The sequence below is a fragment of the Mesoplodon bidens genome (assembly GCF_964165515.1).
Source record: "Mesoplodon bidens genome assembly, chromosome: 1".
NCBI classification, from domain to species: Eukaryota; Metazoa; Chordata; class Mammalia; order Artiodactyla; family Ziphiidae; genus Mesoplodon; species Mesoplodon bidens.
The window spans coordinates 206,856,846-206,876,069 of NC_138176.1; the positions used below are offsets into that span (position 1 = coordinate 206,856,846).

At 37.2% G+C, this 19,224-nt stretch overlaps 1 protein-coding gene across 3 annotated transcripts in view; it reads left to right on the forward strand.

Annotated features, from left to right (window-relative positions):
- Window positions 1–7,567: 7,567 nt before the first annotated feature.
- GRID2 (glutamate ionotropic receptor delta type subunit 2) overlaps window positions 7,568–19,224 on the forward strand; it is a gene marked incomplete at its 3' end in the record, with an annotated part of 1,358,095 nt that continues 1,346,438 nt past the window's right edge. For all 3 annotated transcript variants that reach the window (XM_081252684.1, XM_081252683.1, XM_081252685.1), the window contains exon 1: window positions 7,568–7,722. In XM_081252684.1, the coding sequence (XP_081108810.1) occupies window positions 7,635–7,722 (88 nt within the window). In that variant the 5' untranslated portion in view covers window positions 7,568–7,634. The remainder of the gene's footprint in view (window positions 7,723–19,224) is intronic.

A 19,224-nucleotide genomic window follows, 5' to 3' on the forward strand; every position in this document is an offset into this window, starting at 1 on the left:
TTCTGGTATCCTGCCCTGCTCGCGTTCTTTCCCATGAGCCCCTATGCAGATCCATAGAAAAGAGCTTATGAGTGAGTGCACACCACCTTGTGTCTGATGCTCCCAGTTATTCTAAAGTTTTATGCTACCACAAATTCACCCTTTAGGATTTTATGAAAATTTTTGTTGATTTCTTCTTACCTGCTACACCAAATTTGTCCTCTGTGCTCTGCCAAAATGAAGCAGGTTTGTGTCCTGTCTCACGTTAGAGGTGCTTGCCACTCTTTGGAACATAGTTTGCTTTGTTGTCTCACCACCTCAGCTCTCTGATGGGTTCAAGGAAGGTTACATTTTTATAGATCATCCAATAATTTCTTATTGTTAGGATCAGAGCAATGTTTTCCTTTGGCTTTGTACATCCTAAGCAGACATGGAAATCTATAAAACATTTTAAAAAGAAAACATGTTTATTGTTGAGTGGTATATTTTCCTTCATCATTAAAGTTCAAATTATAGCCCATGAAGTTCCTACTATGGCACAAAACAGAATCACTCCCCAGATATGATAAACCAGCCTACCCATCTGCAATCTAGCTAATATAACCATCCACAAACAGAGGAGGAAAAAAACAAACAAAATTATTTTTGGAAAATAGAAATGGATTGCAACAGTATAACAAAGAATGTTCATTCTGTGCATAAAAAGCAGGAAATTGTCAGTTATATAAGTTTGAAAGAGTCTCGGTTAAATAAAGGTTAATAATTTGTTACCTAGAAACCTCTTCATGTTTTTAATATCGATATGTTAATGTACACTCTAGATCTCTAAGAAGAAAAATCTATTTAGCATTTTGCAGTCTTACATGGCTACTAAATCTCTCTCTCTCTCTCTCTTTTTTTTTCCAGAACAAGTATTCCATAGAGCACAATGTAGGAAATGCTGGTTCAGATATTTCTAACTGCATAGGCATTAAAAATTTTTGTAAGATTGTTTCATTTTCACAACTTTGATGCTGTGTCTGATTCTTTATGGTTTAACTTTATCTTGATGAAATTTTTAAAAATGTGATAAAGCAGTATAGTGTAAAAACAAGAATGAAACAAAGTGTTGACAATATGACTAATTTTATATTAGCAAACTTTAGATAAATTCTTTAATATCTAATATAAAATTTAGTTTTATCCCCCCTGCATTCTCTTGAGTCATATAAAACATAAGTCAAGTTAAATTTGGGCAGAGATTCATGTTTGGGCTTCTGTTGCTGAGATAATTATTTATTGTCATCTTCCAAAGAATCCTTTCAAAACATCTTTCCTCTTTTCCACACCAAGAGATAACCCCTATCTGTGTTGTAAACAATGGGACTGATAAATAGATGAAATGATCTTACGAACAGACTACTTTGATACCTCAGTAATCTGTTTATTCTGCAATGAGTCAAGATGCTCTTGTCTTATGCTGCCTGAATTATATTCCAGAATGTTTAAAATTTTTCATTTTATCCTTTCATTCACTTATTAGTTAATTCATTTATTTGTAATTAATTATTTAGATTTGCCATCAATTTGCAGGGCCAACAAGGAATAAGGAATATATTTTATTTGAGTCTGTACTGATTATGTACTCTACCCACTAAGAAGTGAATTAAATTAAATGTTATAGAGTTTTATCACTACTTTGAAAACTCCCGTAAAGCCAGTATGTGTGTGTGTAAATGACTGAATATTGACCAAACTTTTGTTTCTCTATTTAAATTTTTGCCCATGATATCTGCTATAAAATACAATCTATTTTAAGCTAAAATATATAGTTTATTATCTGCAGCATATTGCACAAACACACTTTGTATCTGAGCTACTTCTTTTTTTTTTGCGGTACGCGGGCCTCTCACCGTTGCAGCCTCTCCCGTTGCGGAGCACAGGGTCTGGACGCGCAAGCTCAGCGGCCATGGCTCACGGGCCCAGCTGCTCCGTGTCATGTGGGATCCTCCCGGACCGGGGCACGAACCCGTGTCCTCTGCATCGGCAGGCGGACTCTCAACCATTGCACCACCAGGGAAGCCCTGAGCTACTTCTTTGCCTAGAGAAATATGTTTCAAAAGAAACAGTTCATTTCAGAAATAAAATGGTTAATCATGGGAAGATAATAAAATCTGATTTTTAAGGGTCAAATAATAATTGCTATTTATTATAGTTGACATCATGCATTTCTTTTTGCTTTTGACTTATTTGTTAGACATTTGTTTCAAATGATATGCCACACCAGAAGTGTCAATCATATAATTCATAGACAATTTCTATATCCCATGGCCAAGTGAAATTGCTTAACTCAGGATGTATAAAATATTATTTTTCTGTAGAAAAATGAAATAGCAAAATAAGCCTCATTTTTAAAATTTTAATATTTATACCAAAAATTTGAATGACATAATATTTCACAATGTTCTAATTACCCCTTAACATAGGATTGAGTGGCATATTATTAAAGCTTGTTCTATTGACATTTAATTCCTAAGTAACTGATAAAATCAAAGAAGATGTGAATACAGCAGATATAAGAGCATGATATTATACTTATTATTCCTGAAAGCTTTAGAAGAAATAAAACTTCAGAAAATCAAGTTACCTGAAAAAGGATCACTTAAAATATCAAGTTTACTTAAATATAGTAATTTGATTAATATGGGCTAATTATACTATGGTAAACTGTTAAGTATTGAGACATTTTAAAAAGTAAGCTGATTAAATCTACATCAAGCATGGCTGCCATCTGGTGGGGACAGGATATAATGTAGTGAGGGGCCAATCTCAGTAAAGTGCCCCTGTTGGGTTGCAAGTTGTCATTTGACCTCCATCTACCAATTGCTTGGTGTTTAATATTAATATTCCACTTAAAATTCCACATCAACATCCAGACCGAAGAGATAAGAGGTCTAAACTAAAAGAGGTCCACCAATATGTGCAACTGAATTCTTGCTACTAAAAGTTCAATATCATGGCTAATGTATGGACAGTGGAAAAGCTATGAAATTCAAAGTTTTGACTTGAATTAACTTTAATAATAGATGAGTCTGGTAAAGTGCTTATATTAAAAAAAATCAATCAATATAGTTGCCGAATTTGGTTGGAATTTATATCACATGGAGTTAGAAGAAAATATGACATTGCTCTGACAGGGCAGCTTTACAGATTTAGGGAAAGCTTTGAAAGGGAGGAAGGAATTAAGAGCTTAATGTTGAGGGAAGGAAGGAAGAAAGGGAGGGAGGAAGGATGGGGTTATTGCCTATCACCAAGGATAAGATTTGTATTAGTGTTATGGGTATAACAGTTTGACAGAGTAGAAAGTTATGAGTCAGTGCCAGGTTGACCTAAAAAAAAAAAAAAAAAGACATAGTATACCCAATGTGAATATGTTATAAAGGAATATGCGTTATAATGATTAAGTTGAAGCATATTTAAAAGTAAAAAAAATGTGTTTTCTAAGTTCAAGTCTTTCAACAAATTATCAGTACAACTTCTATGACTCAATTTCCCATCCTTTTCTAGAAAACCAGGCATTGAATAACAGAGGCTGTAAATTCCCATTGAGCTCTGAACTTTTTTGATCTACGAAGTATAAAAGTTGCCTTTTCAGCCTCTCAAACAAACAAACAAACAAATTCTTTTTTCACTTGTGCAAATGAACATGTCAATTATAATTTTATGGTTAAATTTTTTTACTGCCTGCATATATAGGTAGTCAGTTATTGCTCTTTTATAGTTTTGCTTTCATATTCATGTTAAAGTTATAAATACTTAGAATCTTTTGTGTGCCTATCTGTATGTATAATACTAATGATACAATTATAGTGCATTAGAAATAATGATCAAAATGCATTATACTCCATTTTTTTCTCTGCTATTCTTTTCAAGTTAACTTTTCTCCTAATTTTTAATTAGGCTATCATAAATTTACAGATTTTTATATTAAAACAAAATAAATCTCTCGAGTCATTGAATACTATTGAAGAGTTCTTTAACTTGACTAATGTGCGTTGACTTACTGCTGTTACAACATCCTGTGAGCAGTTAATTTTTAAAGTTTAGACATTGGTATTCTTAGTATTTTTTAAAAGTGAAAATGAAAAATTTATGCATTCCAAGGATTTTCATTACATTGCTTTCTTCACACACAGTACATTGTAACAACTAAAGGAGACTGTAATTTAATTGCATGTCTCTTCAACAATGCAAATTAATATTCTTCCCAAGTTATGTTTTTCCATAAAAAAATAATCATTATACTTTGCATCTTAAAGCTACTAAGATTATCTACCATTTCTTCAAATTATTGATATGCACATCACAACTAATGGTTCAAGTGACAATCTTCACATAGGAAGAATAAATTCATAAATCATAGTTCACTTAAATTTTTATTCCAAAAATTAATCATTGGTTATAAAACTTTAGTGAACAAAGCTGTTTTTTCCCCAAAATATGTTATAATGTCACAGAGTTTTGAATTTCAGTGCAGCAAGCTATTTCTATATGATAATACATGAATTACAGCTAAGTAACCTTCATTAGACTAACAGATGTACTTCATTAAAAGCCTATATAAAAGTATAGCCAGTGAATTTTTTTTTTTTTCTTCTGGAATGTAACGTCTAACTTACACATTAAAAGTCTAACTATTATATCACAATATGCAATTTTCTAAAATAGAAAATATAGTTTACACAAAAATTTAAAATGTTTTTAAACTTATATTCCATACAAAAACCATTAATTATAACTCATTGGACATAGAAATTATTTGGACGATTTTGGAATAATGAAAACGTTTTGTTTATAATACACTAGAACAAATTTCCAAGAGAGAAGATAGTATGAATTGTCTAAATTTAGCTATCCCCAGCAATGACATTTATTAAGCAAGGACTGGGCTAGCTAATGTTCTGAAGTTCCTTCCCATTCTCTGATTCTAAGATATTAGTGTTCTTTCCATGTTAATGGTTACTGCACAAGTTTTTTCTTGATTGAGCATATAGTGACTCATCAATTTTTAAAATACCCTTGTGAATAATGTAATAGAAGCAAGCTATGGGGGAGATAAATCTGTTTTTTTCAGACTTCATTATCTGTAACAACAAAATATGATCCATGAAATCGACAGAGAACCCTTGAAGAAGTAAAATGATATCAACAACATCAATAAAATCAATATTGAATCAACATGTACTAATGGAAAAAAAATAAAGGAATGATGAAAATTGAGAGGAATTAATCAGTGATGGCTTTTTGGAAGCACTGATTTATGCCAAATTCAGAAGGAAGTGATGAATTAATTTCAAGTCAACCAAGGGGCTCTATGTAAAATGCTGCAGTGAATAAAATATGAATAAGCTATGGTCCTCACCCTCAAGGCATCAGTGGTCTAGTTCAGAAGTCATCCTGTCTGACTCTAAATCAAAGGTAGAGTGCGCTATGAGAACACAGAAGGAAGATGGATTTATTCCATATGATCCCATATTAAAGGATTGGATATGACATCATGGGCAAAATGTGAACTAAGCCTTGAAGTGCCTGAGGAGAGTGGTTGGGAGGATGAATAGATGCCTTCCAACAGATTAACCTAAGTAACAATATGGCAGCACAGCATTTTCTAGAATGTTCAGGGAAAAAATACACAAGGTGAATGAAAGAAGCCATTTCACAGAAGTGATATACAATTATGTTTGGAGAAATAATAGCCTAATTACCAGATTAGAGAGAAGGGCTCAAGTGAGAGTGTAAGAAGAAAAGAGGTGTGCCATATTTGGAGATAAGGGAGGGCTCTGAAAGGTTGAGGAGTTTGACATCCATACATACCACGTGGCAACATTCCCCAAAGATTCCAATTATAATTGAAATAATATTGGGCCCATTTATACCTGGACTGCGCTACTCACTTGGTTGTGTTAACAAATCTCCATTCTGAAATGAGGCCAGACTGGATGTAAGTTAACCATGAGAAGAAAGGAAGCCACAGTCCTAAGGATTTTCTTTTAAGGTGTATGCTTGCAGAAAATCCTTTCATTCTGGTATTGGGAGGCTGTCATTCAGTACTTTCTCAGCTCTTTCCATGGAGAAGCAACCAACTTCCTCATTCTGCATTTATATACACAGGTCTGTGGACAAGCTAGTCAATGTAACGTTTTTATCAAATGTTTCACTGAAGCATGCGTTTCTGTTTCATTTAATTATTACATGTTTAAAATTTCAAGATCTCCTTTATCCTTACTCTCTCCTGATTACCTAAAAAATACACTGGAGACAGAAAAAAAATCACTGTATAAAAGGTAATTAGCACGTCCTCTCCTTTTTATAACTTTATAATTGAAATCTCATTAAAAGCTTTCTAGGTCTCTTTTCCCTTAGTGACCAGGTGTCCCTAATTTGTTTTTAAGCAATGTGACTAATTCCAGGCAAAGACTAGAAAAAGTCTGATACCTGTTGGAGAATAGCAATAGCAAGGTTTAATAATTGGGGTGGCTTTTTTAGGTTGCCTTTAACCTCGTTAAAAAAAAAAAAAAGGCGTCAACGTCTTTTGAGTCCTGGCTTTTTCTCAGTCCCGGTTGAAGATTCCAGGGGAAATGAGAGCACTATTTTGTTTCTCCCTTGTATTGCAGATAGGGGGAGGAGGTGGTTATTAGAGAGAAGCTCTTCCTCTCTCGGTTTCCCCCTCTCTCCGCCTGACAGCACCGCTCTCTCGCGGGCTCGCTCGTTCTCCTAGGTGATCCATTTCTAGGCAACGTGGGTCTAGTGCTGAAGCTGCCAGGCTCGCTCCTTGCTCGCTTCCTGCATCCCGCCAGGCGAATCGCTCCAAAAGCATCCTGCGGCCCGCGGTGGCTTCCCTCCTCCGGCCCAGCCCCGCAGCTCGCGCCCGGCGCAACTCCCCCGCCACCGCGCCCGAGCGAACCGGCTCCCCGGGCCCGCCTTGACGAACTCCGCTCCCGCCTCGCGCAGAAGGGGAATTTCTCTGCATTACTATCTGCATTACCTTGAAGTTCACTTTTACCACCCCTCTTGGAGAGGGCTTTTTCCCCTCCCTGCTGGAATCTGGCTGTTCCGCTCGGAATCTCCTAATCTTTCCTTTCCACTTAGATTTCATTTTGGCAGCGAAGACAAGTGATTCTCTGCAGGCCGTTGGGGCGGGAGGGGGAGGGGGCTTTTTCGCTGGGGGGAGGGGGAGGGGAACATCCGGCGTGAGCGGGGAGGAGGGGGTTGGTATGTTGGAAGTTGCGGCGGAGCTGGGACCGGAGACCCACGGCCCCGGCGCACGGATGGGGTTGGTCTGAGCTCCAGCCTCTCTCCCTGCCCGAGAGCAGCGAGGCTGGATACATTTTTAAAAAGCCAAACTGCAAACAACTCTGGCGATGCCAAAATTCCCCTCCAAGTGACACGGCTTTGCTAAGGAGGTTTCCTCAGGCTGGGCTCTCTTATTCGCTCTGCCTTCCTCAGCGACGATTATAAAAGCTTTGGTCTGGTAACAGGAATTGAGGGGGACAAAAGGAAAAGAAAAAGAAAAAGAAAAAGCTGTGCTAAACTATCGTGACCTCAAACTCTTTGGACTTTTTTTTTTTTAATATTGAAAGAAAATCCATCCTCAAAGACAAGCAACATAGGCGGAGATGGAAGTTTTCCCCTTGCTCTTGGTTTTGTCCTTCTGGTGGTCTCGAACCTGGGACTCGGCGAGTGCGGATTCCATCATTCACATCGGTAAGAAAGGGCTGGCGCTGCCCGTGGGTACTTTTACCGTTTCGGCTCGCAGATGTTTCCCCTTTGCTTCCCCCTCTCCTTCCCCCTGTCCGCCCTCAGTGTGGCTCGTTGCCGCTGGCTTCGGTTCCTTGCCCCTTCCCGCTACCTTCCCTCACACTTGGGCAGCTTTCTGAGAGGATGCGGATGCTCGAACCTTGCCTGGTGCTGTTGTTTCGCGGTGTATCGGGGAGTGTGGGCTGGATGCTTTGGGGGTCTCGAATCTACCTCAGCGTGCGTGCGTGCCGGGGAGCGCGGGGGGCTTCTGGTGTGTGAGGAAAAGAAGTTTCATCGACTCTACCTTCCATGTTCTTTCCCGGATATACATTTGCTCCATTAAAAAAAAAAAAAAAGTACCTTTTGGGGGAACTGAGGTGTCACCTGTGAGGCGAAAAGGGCTGAGGTGCGAGGTGGGGGTGGGGGAGAGCGCCCTTCGGATCGAACAGGTGGTTTTGCAACGTGAGCGGGCCGCGCTCGCCGCAGCGCGTGCGACGGTGACGGGCTGCTGGCTGAGCCCCCAGCCTCCGTCTCCGCTTCCTGTCCTCTCGGCTGCGCGGTGCTCGCTACTGGGAGCCGCGCACCTCGCTGCCTCGCTCGCGCTCCCCGGGCCTGGCGCGGCGGCGAGACTGGCCCCGGGCGCTCGGGAAACGCGGGAGCACATGCGCGCGCGCCGCCCTCGTGGGCTGCCTGGCGAACAGCCGCCTCGCCTCGCCTCGCCGTCAACTCTGAGTTGCAGCTCAAGGCCGAGAGCAAAGGCGCTTGGGCTACGGGCGGCCTGAGTCCGGGAAGGACGCCGAGCCGCCTTGGAGATACTCGTGGCCCTACCTATTGGCACCCAGACGGGCCGCGTCTGGCCGCGGCGGGCGCGGGCTGCACGTCATTATCATGCACAGCGCTCGCGGCTTCAGGCTCCAACTCTTCTCACTTGCTAATCCGTGAGAGCTGAACCGAGACCGGCTCTTGCAGCCTTTTCTGCGTTAATGCGACGATTTCCTTTTCGGAAATTCGCGTCCGCGGGCCAGCGGGGTTCAGTTACTGCGCTGAGGAGAGGCCCCCCTTGGGGAATTTTTCCGGGCGCAGGACTTTATGTGTCCACACGGCTTGATGCTCTGCAAATTGAGGCGACAGATGGGTCGCAGCATCTCCCCTTTCCGCCCCCTGCCCCTCCCCCGCGCAACACACACACATACACACGCGCGCGCGCGCGCGCGCGCGTCCTGGAAGGGGAACCTGCTGCAGGTGGAGGTTGTGCCTTTGTGCCTGCCTGAGCTAAAGGCTTGTGTCTGGTGTGCGAGTCCACAGCGGCCAGCCCCTCAGCTCCAGGGGGCTCCCTCTCTTGGTCTCAGAGGCTGTCTTTGTAAACACGTCTGCCATTCTCTATCATTTATATCAATAGAACCGTATATATCTCTGTGCAAGGGGTGATGAGGTCAGGATTCAGAAAACCTTGCACTTAACGCGTTTAGTGAATTAAGCACTAGATAGCTTGTCTGCTAGGTCACGTTTTGCCTGGGGTAACAGCGTCTCCGGGTTCAGAACTTTTCAGGGAGAAATTGTCTCATGGAGGGTCTCAGTAATGTTCTGATAGAGTTCAGAAATGACGTGTGCTCCTCTTAAAGAAAGGACGTACATTTATGTCCAGTTGTAAACGACTGGAGCAGGAATGCAGATATATATTACCATGGTACCTTTATATTAATGTTATGATGAGGGCTTATGCTCATCATTGCTCAGGAGGGAGGCTTGTGGATAAATGCTTATTTTATTGCTTATTCTGTGGTCTAAACGATAAATACATTATTTGCAAACACCTACAGCTCTTGCTGTCCTCTACTAGATGAATACTATTTTGCAATGCAGTCTGGGAATTTGTTTCAAAATAGAACACAACTTGTATTTTTTTTTCTTTGGCATTCTGTTGTCTGTCAGTGTGACACAGCTTACTTATTTATAACCAGATCCCCCCCACAAAAGTTACTGTGTACAAATTACAGATTTCTTTAGAAAGCTGATTGTATGCATTAAATGTATATACTACTGAAAGAAATAGTTACTTCTCAGACAATTAATTTGACTTGACTGCAATTAGTACATTAGACAAGAACATTAACTTCTTTTATAGACTACCTAATATTGCCATGAAGCTAGCAAATTGATGGTTGTTTCAAATGCTTCATATCTTTTATAATATACTGAAAAATGTAACCTCCTAAATTAAATTTTAAAAAAATGACCAAGTCTAATTTATGTACACTTCAGAGGTTAAAAGCCCCTTTCCCTTCCATCCCCACCCTGGCCAAAGTAAAATAAATTGAAAACCAAATGCCCATATTAAAATTTTAAAGTACCAGTTAATATTCATTGGATCAGTTTACTTACTTGGTTGAATAGGAAAAGAGAATTAATTATCTTTAGGAGGTGATAGTCTTCACTTAAGTATCTCATGTGACAAGTATGCTTGTGGTGAATGTATTATTTCAGGACTAAAGGGATGAAAGTGATGACACTGGAGGGAAAGTGAATATTTCAACTCTATACATGTAAGGAGATAAGCGGAAATGAAAGGTTTTCACAGCCTCATATGATGTGTTCAGGTAGACAGTAGCTGCCATATGTAGTTCAGGCGAGCTTGAAAGATGAAAAGACACTGCTCTAATAGGTTCTTTAAATATCAAATCTTTTTGGTATTGAACCAAATTATATGTTTGAAAACTTTGTCCATTCTTTTCTTTCTCTTTGTTTTTATTTCATGCAGGTAGTTTTAATAAAGTCAATTACATATTTTAAACTCTAATATATATATTTTTTGAGCACATTAGTTCACTACAATGATGAGATATAATGGTTAAACTCTAATGACTGAAATGGAAATGTATTTATTTCAGTCAAAAATGCACTAATATTGTAATTACTTTGAATTTCTGTTAAATCATATTTTAAAGATACTTGATAATTACATATTCTTGTTTAATACACATGCAATACACACAGTATTTAGAAATGAATCACCTCAATTGTGATCTTCTTTGCCCCCCTCCACCAAGTAAAGGTCTTTTGACATATAAAAACTGTGCAATTTTGAATTATGCTTCTACTTTGAGCCTGTGCATTGATTAATTTCATCAGACCCCCATTACTTGATTGCTTAGAAGTTTCCTGATGATCTGCATGCTGTAGGAAGAACCAGAAAGTCATGAGTGGAATGGTAATGATATTGTGTTTCATGAGGCTATTCAAAAGTCACTCTGATTTATGTAGCTCGAAAGCTCCAAAGTCTTTGAGATTAGCCACGCTGACTGCTATTTTCTTCATACATCAGTCGTCCCACACTCTTTACTCCCTAAACACAACGGGAGTTTAGAGCACTGCTTTAATTAAGCAGGGATTAGGTGGCATTTCCAGTCAACTGCACAGTTTGTGTTTTGCTTCATATCTAATACGGAGGATCTCATGTTTTAACAGTTTAATGTGTGCTCATTTCTATATCTGGTACCTGTACCTGTACCAGCTCATTGAAATGAGCTATCCTCAGTTATATATCTCTGCAAGGGAACACTCAAGTGTACTTATTCATATATTATAAAAATCACTAGCATGTTTTTATTGTTATCAGTCATAGTAAAATAACTTATGCCAACAGGAAATAGAAATGAAGCCCTTATTCATCTTTTTCTCATAAGCAAATGATACTTTGTCCTCTGAGATCATAAACTATGACATGTTTGAGAAGCCTAAGACAATTCACAGAATATTTTCATTATGAGAAAGTTTAAAGTACAAAACTGGTGGGTGAATAAGATGTGTCACCGCATTATAAACAATAATAGATGACAAATTTAAAGCATTAGTTTTCATTACTGACACACTGAGGACTATTTTATCAAATACAGAATGTAGAAGCATTTCTAGAAGTTGTACTGTGTCTTCTGTCAAACTGTTTCTTTTTCAACTCTTTACATGATTTGCATTGGTTAATGATAGCCTTCAAGAGTCATCAAGGACCCTGCACTGTATGGGATATCTCAATGATTTAAGTTATCCTTTTATTATTTACAGTAGTTGTTTGCTCCCAAAGTTATGGATAACATATAGTGTAAACTTCTAGAAAGTATTAAGAAGTAGCTTCTAAATGTAAAATGAGGGTATATTTTATGAGGTATGTTTTTCTGTATCAATAATACAGTTATTTGAAGTGCAATTCAGATGTGCATTTAGTTAGACAATGTTATTAATCAACAATATCAACTGTGACATGACTAATAAGCCATTACACTGAGGAACTTTGCTTTCTACTTCAAGTGAAATGTACATCCAGTAAATACCTCCTGTAAATTCTAATTCAAATATGAATAAAAATCAAGGTCATTAACTTTCAACTTATCCAGCAATAGAAACCAGTTGAAGTTGTTATGAGTAATGGGAGATGCATTATATTTAATTCTAATCTCCAAGGCTAAGTTTATCATGCTGTAATTTTATCTCAAAGAGATATTGTAATTTTAAAACCACACTTTTAATCCAAAAGGTTAGTATTCCTTCACCTGCATATATTATTTTAGTATTAAAAGGTGAAGTCTTTGGCACTGCTATTGGATTTTCATGATATTTCAGATAATAACGTATTGGTGAGTAGCAATACTTAGTTTGACTAAAAATATGATGTTTATTAGAAAATAACATTTGTGGCCTATAAAGAGAGATTTGCCATTAGGTGTCACTGCATTCTGAGCTGTTCCTTTGTAGTCCTACTTGAAAATCCCATGAACTATTTTTTTTAATTCTCAGAAAAAAAAAATGCCATTTAATGAGGATTGTGATACTCCAAGATACAGGTGGTTTTTATTTTCAAACCAGAAAAAGAAATATTATCCCTGTGGGAGTTTGGGATTGACATATATACACTAATATTTATAAAATAGATAATAAGAACCTGCTGTATAAAAAAATTCAAAAAATAACAACAACAACAAAAGAAATATCCCTGACTCTTGTAAGAATTTAATTCTAGGGCATATCAACATTCTGTGTTCTCTAGATAGATTGCTAGATCTAGTGATGTAAATATTTCACAAATTTAAAGTACAACAGAAATATACTCTTAAGCTAATATTATCTGTGGAAAAATCTAAGACAACAAATAGTATTCAGATATGCTTAATAATGATGGTGTAAACAGACATTAGTAACTGCTTACCTATGGAATATTTAGGGTCCCAAACTGATTGATGTTTGTAACATGAAACACATACACAGAGCTATGAAAAAAATACATGGGCACAAATATAAATATATTTTAAAAATGTCAACCACTGACTTTTGTGAAGGATCATATATGTTTTCAGATAATTTTAGCCTGGAAAATATTAAGTTTCATGTATTAATTAATTTCCTCCACACACACACCACTACCACCACCACTACCACCAGTGCCATCGGATTTGTGTAGTAATATAAAACCAGTGTCTTTTATCAAGTAGTAATTTTCCTGTTTATTTAATTTGTTTAAGAAGCAAGATCTTCCTTCTAGCATATCCTATTATAAGACTAACGGAGGATGAAAGTTAGGTCACCTTTAATCTGATACATTAGTTTTTACATTGACAAAGCCACAAAATTAGAGAATGGAATACTAGGTTAAATGAATGAACCAGTTATCGTGTTATGGTAGACCTTGCCCTGTGCCAGTATTAATTAATAAACTCGTTGGAATAATGTACTGTTAAAAATTCAGAGTAAAATTAAGTGATCAGATGGATGTCAAAAGGGTAAGGGGAGACATACTAATGTAATTCTGTGATTGGTTATTAAGAGGACATCTGTGGATTTAGGTCATTTAAATTGGTGAATTTTAGCATTTGGATGTGGACACAAATTTCAGATGAATGAAAAATTGGAATGTAAGTCTTAGTAAAAATGTTCTGGATTAGAATTTAGAGGGTTTGGGGCTAACTACCAATTTTATAGATAGCTAACTGAGCAATATTGGGAAGTTACTTATTTTCTTTAGTCTTCATTTTTATCAACCCGAAAACAAGACTTAGACTAATGTTCATTTAGGCTCTACAGTTATATGACCTAAAATGAAGACAAATTCCTGTGTTTGAGGAATTGGGAGAGGAGATATAGTCAAGTGTGGTTCATATAGCTATTTTTAATAGTTAGGTTTAAAGTGAATTAAAAAATACAAGGGGAAATAAATGGAGCATAAAACCTTAATCATTCAAATTAAGGATCCCTTAGAATGAAGATTTTCTTGGTGTGAACAAGAATTAATACATAATAAATTTGTTCATCAGCTATTCTAGATAACTTCAGCATCAGAAGAGAGAGCTGGGTTTGTTCTTTGTTTTACATTTTGTTTTTGTTTTCTCTAGCGTTAATACTAAGATGTTACATACAGTGCTAGTGTATCCCACAATACTAGTGTACATTAAGGCTGACTGGAGGAATGAGTAGTGTTATGTTCTAACCAGCATGGAGTACAGGAGCCTTTAGACTTTACCAACTCCAAGCACACCAGGAATATTAGCATACCTTTGGCACCACTCAAAAATGTAGCATATAAAAGAAATAGCCAGTGTTTCTTCAGTGTTCTTCAGGTATTCCGGCTTTTACCCTGCTGTTGTTCACCAAGTGGTTATCAAATGTGAGGCTGAGGCTGGGATGACCCACTGAAAGCTTTCTTTTTCTTTTTTGTTTTTTTTTGGCGGTACGCGGGCCTCTCACTGTTGTGGCCTCTCCCGTTGCGGAGCACAGGCTCCGGACGCGCAGGCTCAGCGGCCATGGCTCACGGGCCCAGCCGCTCCGCGGCATGTGGGATCTTCCCGGACCACGGCACGAACCTGTGTCCCCTGCATCGGCAGGCGGACTCTCAACCACTGCGCCACCAGTGAAGCCCTGAAAGCTTTCTTGAGTGAATAGAGGGAAGCCTAGAGGCAAGCACAAGAAACTAAATACCAAAAGGCCCCCCTGTGTATGTTAAAAATTTTTAAATCACTCTGTAGTCAAGGTCCTTATTAACAGATATTTTTATACACGAAAAAAGATCAAGTTATTTATTTTATTAAAACAACAGTTCTTTAACTTTTTTCTTCATCCCCAAATAATTCAAAGTAATGTTTTTAAAATGAATAATTTCACTTTATTGCTCTGAGTGCTTGATTTTTCCCAACTAATCTTAAAAAGATGTTTGCTTCATTATCAAAGTCATAATTCTAGAAGCTAGTTACCCTGAAACCACAGGGTAAGGTAGGCATTATTAGCAGTATGTAGTATGTGTGCTCAGTGGGAGAATATTCTATCATTCAACAGACATTTATTCTGAACCTACTCTCTATGAACTACTGTTTTTAGGTCTTGGAATTAAAATGTCGAACAAGTAACCTATGTCCTTGTCTTTAAGGAATTACATTCTCATGGGGGTGGCAACCAGATAAAGAAGAAAGTACAAGTTGTAATGTCAGTTACTGATAAATGCTATGAAGAAAAATGAAGGAATGACACCCTATTTCGAGTAGGGTCATCTAGTAAGACCTTCTGAGGACATGATCATTGGAGCAGAGACTTGATTCAAAAAAAAAAGGAAATTGGCCACGTGGATATCTGATGAAAAAGGATTTCAGCCAGAGGGCATAGCAAAGGCAATGGCCATGGGACAAGACACTAAGAAATCTACTTAATTCATTTAAGGAACATCTTAAGAGTCAGTGTGGGGCAAATGTGGAGTTTAATGACCAAAGCAGGAAGTAGAAGGAAATAAGGTCTGAGAGGTAGCTAGGGAAGATCCTATAGTGGCTTATAGGTCATGGTATGATATTTAATCTAGGTATGTAGGATGCCCACTGGAGGAATGAGATCAAACACGATACGTAATGCTTTGTGTTTTAGAAAGATAACCTCCTCTGCTTGGGTGGAATGATTGGAGTAGAAATATGAAGATCAGTTTGATAGTAGTGAATTGGACTATTCCAATAGTTGGTAGCTGAACTAGCTGTAAGATTGTGGATGTATTTTGAAGATAAACAGGATTTTCCGATGGAATGTTCTGCTGAGAGAAATTCAGAGGAAGTAATGAAGCTTCCAAGGTATTTTACCTAAGCAAGTGGGGGACTAAAATTGGGAATGTGGGACAGTGATCAAATTTTAGATAAAAGTCAAAATTTGCATTTATTACACTTGATATTCCTATTAGGCGTCAAATTTGAGAATTTAAGCTGGCAATTGATTACATTAGTCTGGAATTTTGGGGGGAGTTAAGAATTCAAGCTTTGCATTTAGAATTCATCATTACAGACATGATCTTTAAAGCAATGGGAAGGGATAGCACACTTAAGGAATAACCGTGCGAAGAGAAGAGGTCCAAGACTATATACCACAGGCATCGCAAAATGTAGATGTCAGGGAGACGGAGAGGATCCAGGAGAAGAGAAAGATGCGTGGCCTGTGAGTTAGAAAGCAAGCTAGGACTGTGTGGTGTTCTGGAAGCCAAGTGAGGAAAATATTTCAAGGGGGAAATCAGACACCCTATCAAATTATATGGATGAAAATTGACACTTGACTACTGGGTTTAGAAATGTTGAGGACAAAAATGACTTTGACAGAATTGCTTTCAGTAGACTGAAGGGACAAAATACAGGTTGGCAAGGAATCAAAGATTTAATGGGACTTGAGGAACTCTATGAGTTTTGCTTTAAGGGAGAAATGGGTATGGTGGGGTGGGAACATGAGGTAAAGGGAGGGTTTTGTTTTTAATTGTGGGAGTTGGGATATACAGTAATTTTTTAAAGGTTCAATCATAAGAAAATTTTCAATAAGAGGATTCAAAAGAAAATGTTCTTTTTTATTCAAACCTATTTGATTCCTGAGTTTGGATGGCAACTGTTCAAATAGAACTGTGTTTTTGTTTTTGTTTTTTGGTGGCTGTTGATGTTTTTGTTTTGTTTTGTAATCTCCGGTCAAGTGATACTGGGCCAATGCCAGTAGAATTAGCCAAAGAAGCTTATATGTCCTCTCTGAAACAGACTCTGTTAGTTGTTCTGCAGTTTTGTTTCATTTAGTTTCCCAGATTAGCACTCAAATTCAGGTAAAATTTTCTTACCTGAAATTATGAGTGGATTATATCTTATGGAGTAGTGATATACCATTACAGATAGAATCAACATTTAGTCTTTTAGTAATGTGCTAATTTTAGGAACACACAGTATTCCTATGTAAATGGCATTAAAATGGCATAGAATTATCTTGTTACAATAGACATTTGTATTGAGTATAGGTTTCCTCTAATTAAATTCTATTATGCATTTAATTTACTTAAAAATCATTTTGGAACAATTAAAAGAGTATAGTTTTTCACAAGACAGTATATATTGCCACATAGAAATTAAATAGATGAAATAAATTCATGTGATACTAATTTTCAGTAACATTTAAATATTTCCTTTTATGGAAGTTTCACTTCTATTTGTGCTATACCATAGCTAACAGATCTTTAGACACAGCTGAAAGTTAGGAAAAAAAGTGTTTGACATTTTCTAACCTCAGAATTCAGCCTTCTGAAAATGAATCTCAGTTCTTTTATTGGTCTCCTATTAATACACTGTTATGTATTGCTTTTTCAGCTAAAGTAATTAATATTTGTATTAAAATAAGAATGCCAGTAACAGGTGAATTATATTTTTCTGTGTTCTTTGTCATTTCCAGTACTATCTCCTCCATAAAAACATTTTGTCTCATGGAAACAATGTAATATGAATATCACATGGTTGTTTCTGCTTGGTTACATCTATTAATTGATGTATAAACATAGAATACATTAACAGTGAGGGGATAGGAGTCCTGTGGTTTGGGCACAGCAATGACTGATAAAGAAGGCATGCTGTGTTATGGCTGGAGCTGAAGAATATAATTAATGAAGTCTATAACATTAAAAGATATTTCAAACTTGCTACTTCATAACTTCCTGGGTGGCGAAATACAATTGTTTGAAGGAAATGCTTAGTAGATTTAAATCTAAATTTAAGTTGGAATGGGCCACTAAAATTGGTGAAGTGCTTAGTATACTTAACCTTTATATCATTAAAATGACAGGCCCCATGAGGAGCACATTTTAGATAGGTTTATTATCTTAAAAACTGAAGGCTAGGTAAACAAGAGAGTCAGGTCTGTTGTTCTGCTGCATGGAGTTCCTGGTGAATTAGAATCTGGAAGACTGATTCTTCCTTCTATACTTTCTGCAATCTGACAACAGATAAAATTGTGTTAGAGGTGCAGTGGCAATTACTATCTTGCCCTTCAGTCCATATTTCTTCCTTGTTGCTTCTTTGAATGGTGATAATAGGAAACTAGTCAATTTTCTTTTTAGAAATACCAGCAACTCTCAGCATAGCCCAGAGGAGGCATGCCCTTTATGAAAACCATTATAAATTTCTTCTTAACAAAATCGTTAAAATTTTTTTTTAACACCTCTTTAGTGTGGGAGGTGGCTCATGTACAGACTTGAGGGGACTACTCTTCAGTTTCCTGGTGGTGTAGTCATGGTGGGTTTTGTACATTTTTTATAATTCATTATTGTCAAACTGAGAAACCATGATCTACATCCTCATATTCTATTTGCAGAAAAAATATTTTTAAGGTTACGTGAAAACCATGTGAATTTTTTTGATTCAGTGCTTACTATATGTGCACAGTTCAATATGTATTCATATAAGACATGTTTCCCATCCTTTAAGAATTTTTAAGTATATCTGCTGTCTGAGATAATATTGTACATTAGGAAGCTGAAAGTAGAGCAATTTAGGACTCATAGTTGGATGACTGTGGTCTATTATGGCACTGGAGTATGTGATAATTCAATAAATGCCACCTTTATGGTGCCCTTAAGGGTGCCATAAAGCAAACATATATTTCAGAAAAAAGAGTATAATTGGGATAAGGAGATTACCACTTGCAGAAGGTCTTGATTTATAACAGAAAACTCTTTGCTCAGCTTCCTGATGGTTAATCATTAACCTTGTTTTGCCTATAGGCTACAAAGTCGATACAGTCATGCCATAGTCAAAGCTAAGGGAAAGCCTCTGCCGTTTACCTCTTTTTTTTTTTTCTTTCCTATGGATGTCAGTAGTTACGCTATTAGGTCAAGTAAAAGAGGAGATGGCTTTAAGATCCAGTTATCTTGTAATTAATAAAACTAATGAGATCCTTTCTAGATTTACTGCCACATATCAGATCTTCCCATTAAACTTGGTTTCTTGGGTATGGAGAAATTAAATTACATTTAATTTTTTCTCTTAGTTTTGAAGTTATAAGTATACTATTATCTCATATTACTAATTTGTACTTTCTTCTAGATGTATAAAACATCAATGAAAATGACAGTTTTATACTGTAGCAAACAAAAGAAGAAAATTGCCTCACAGAAAAAATAAAATTAGTTAACTTTACACATGGAATACGTATTGTTGGTAAAAC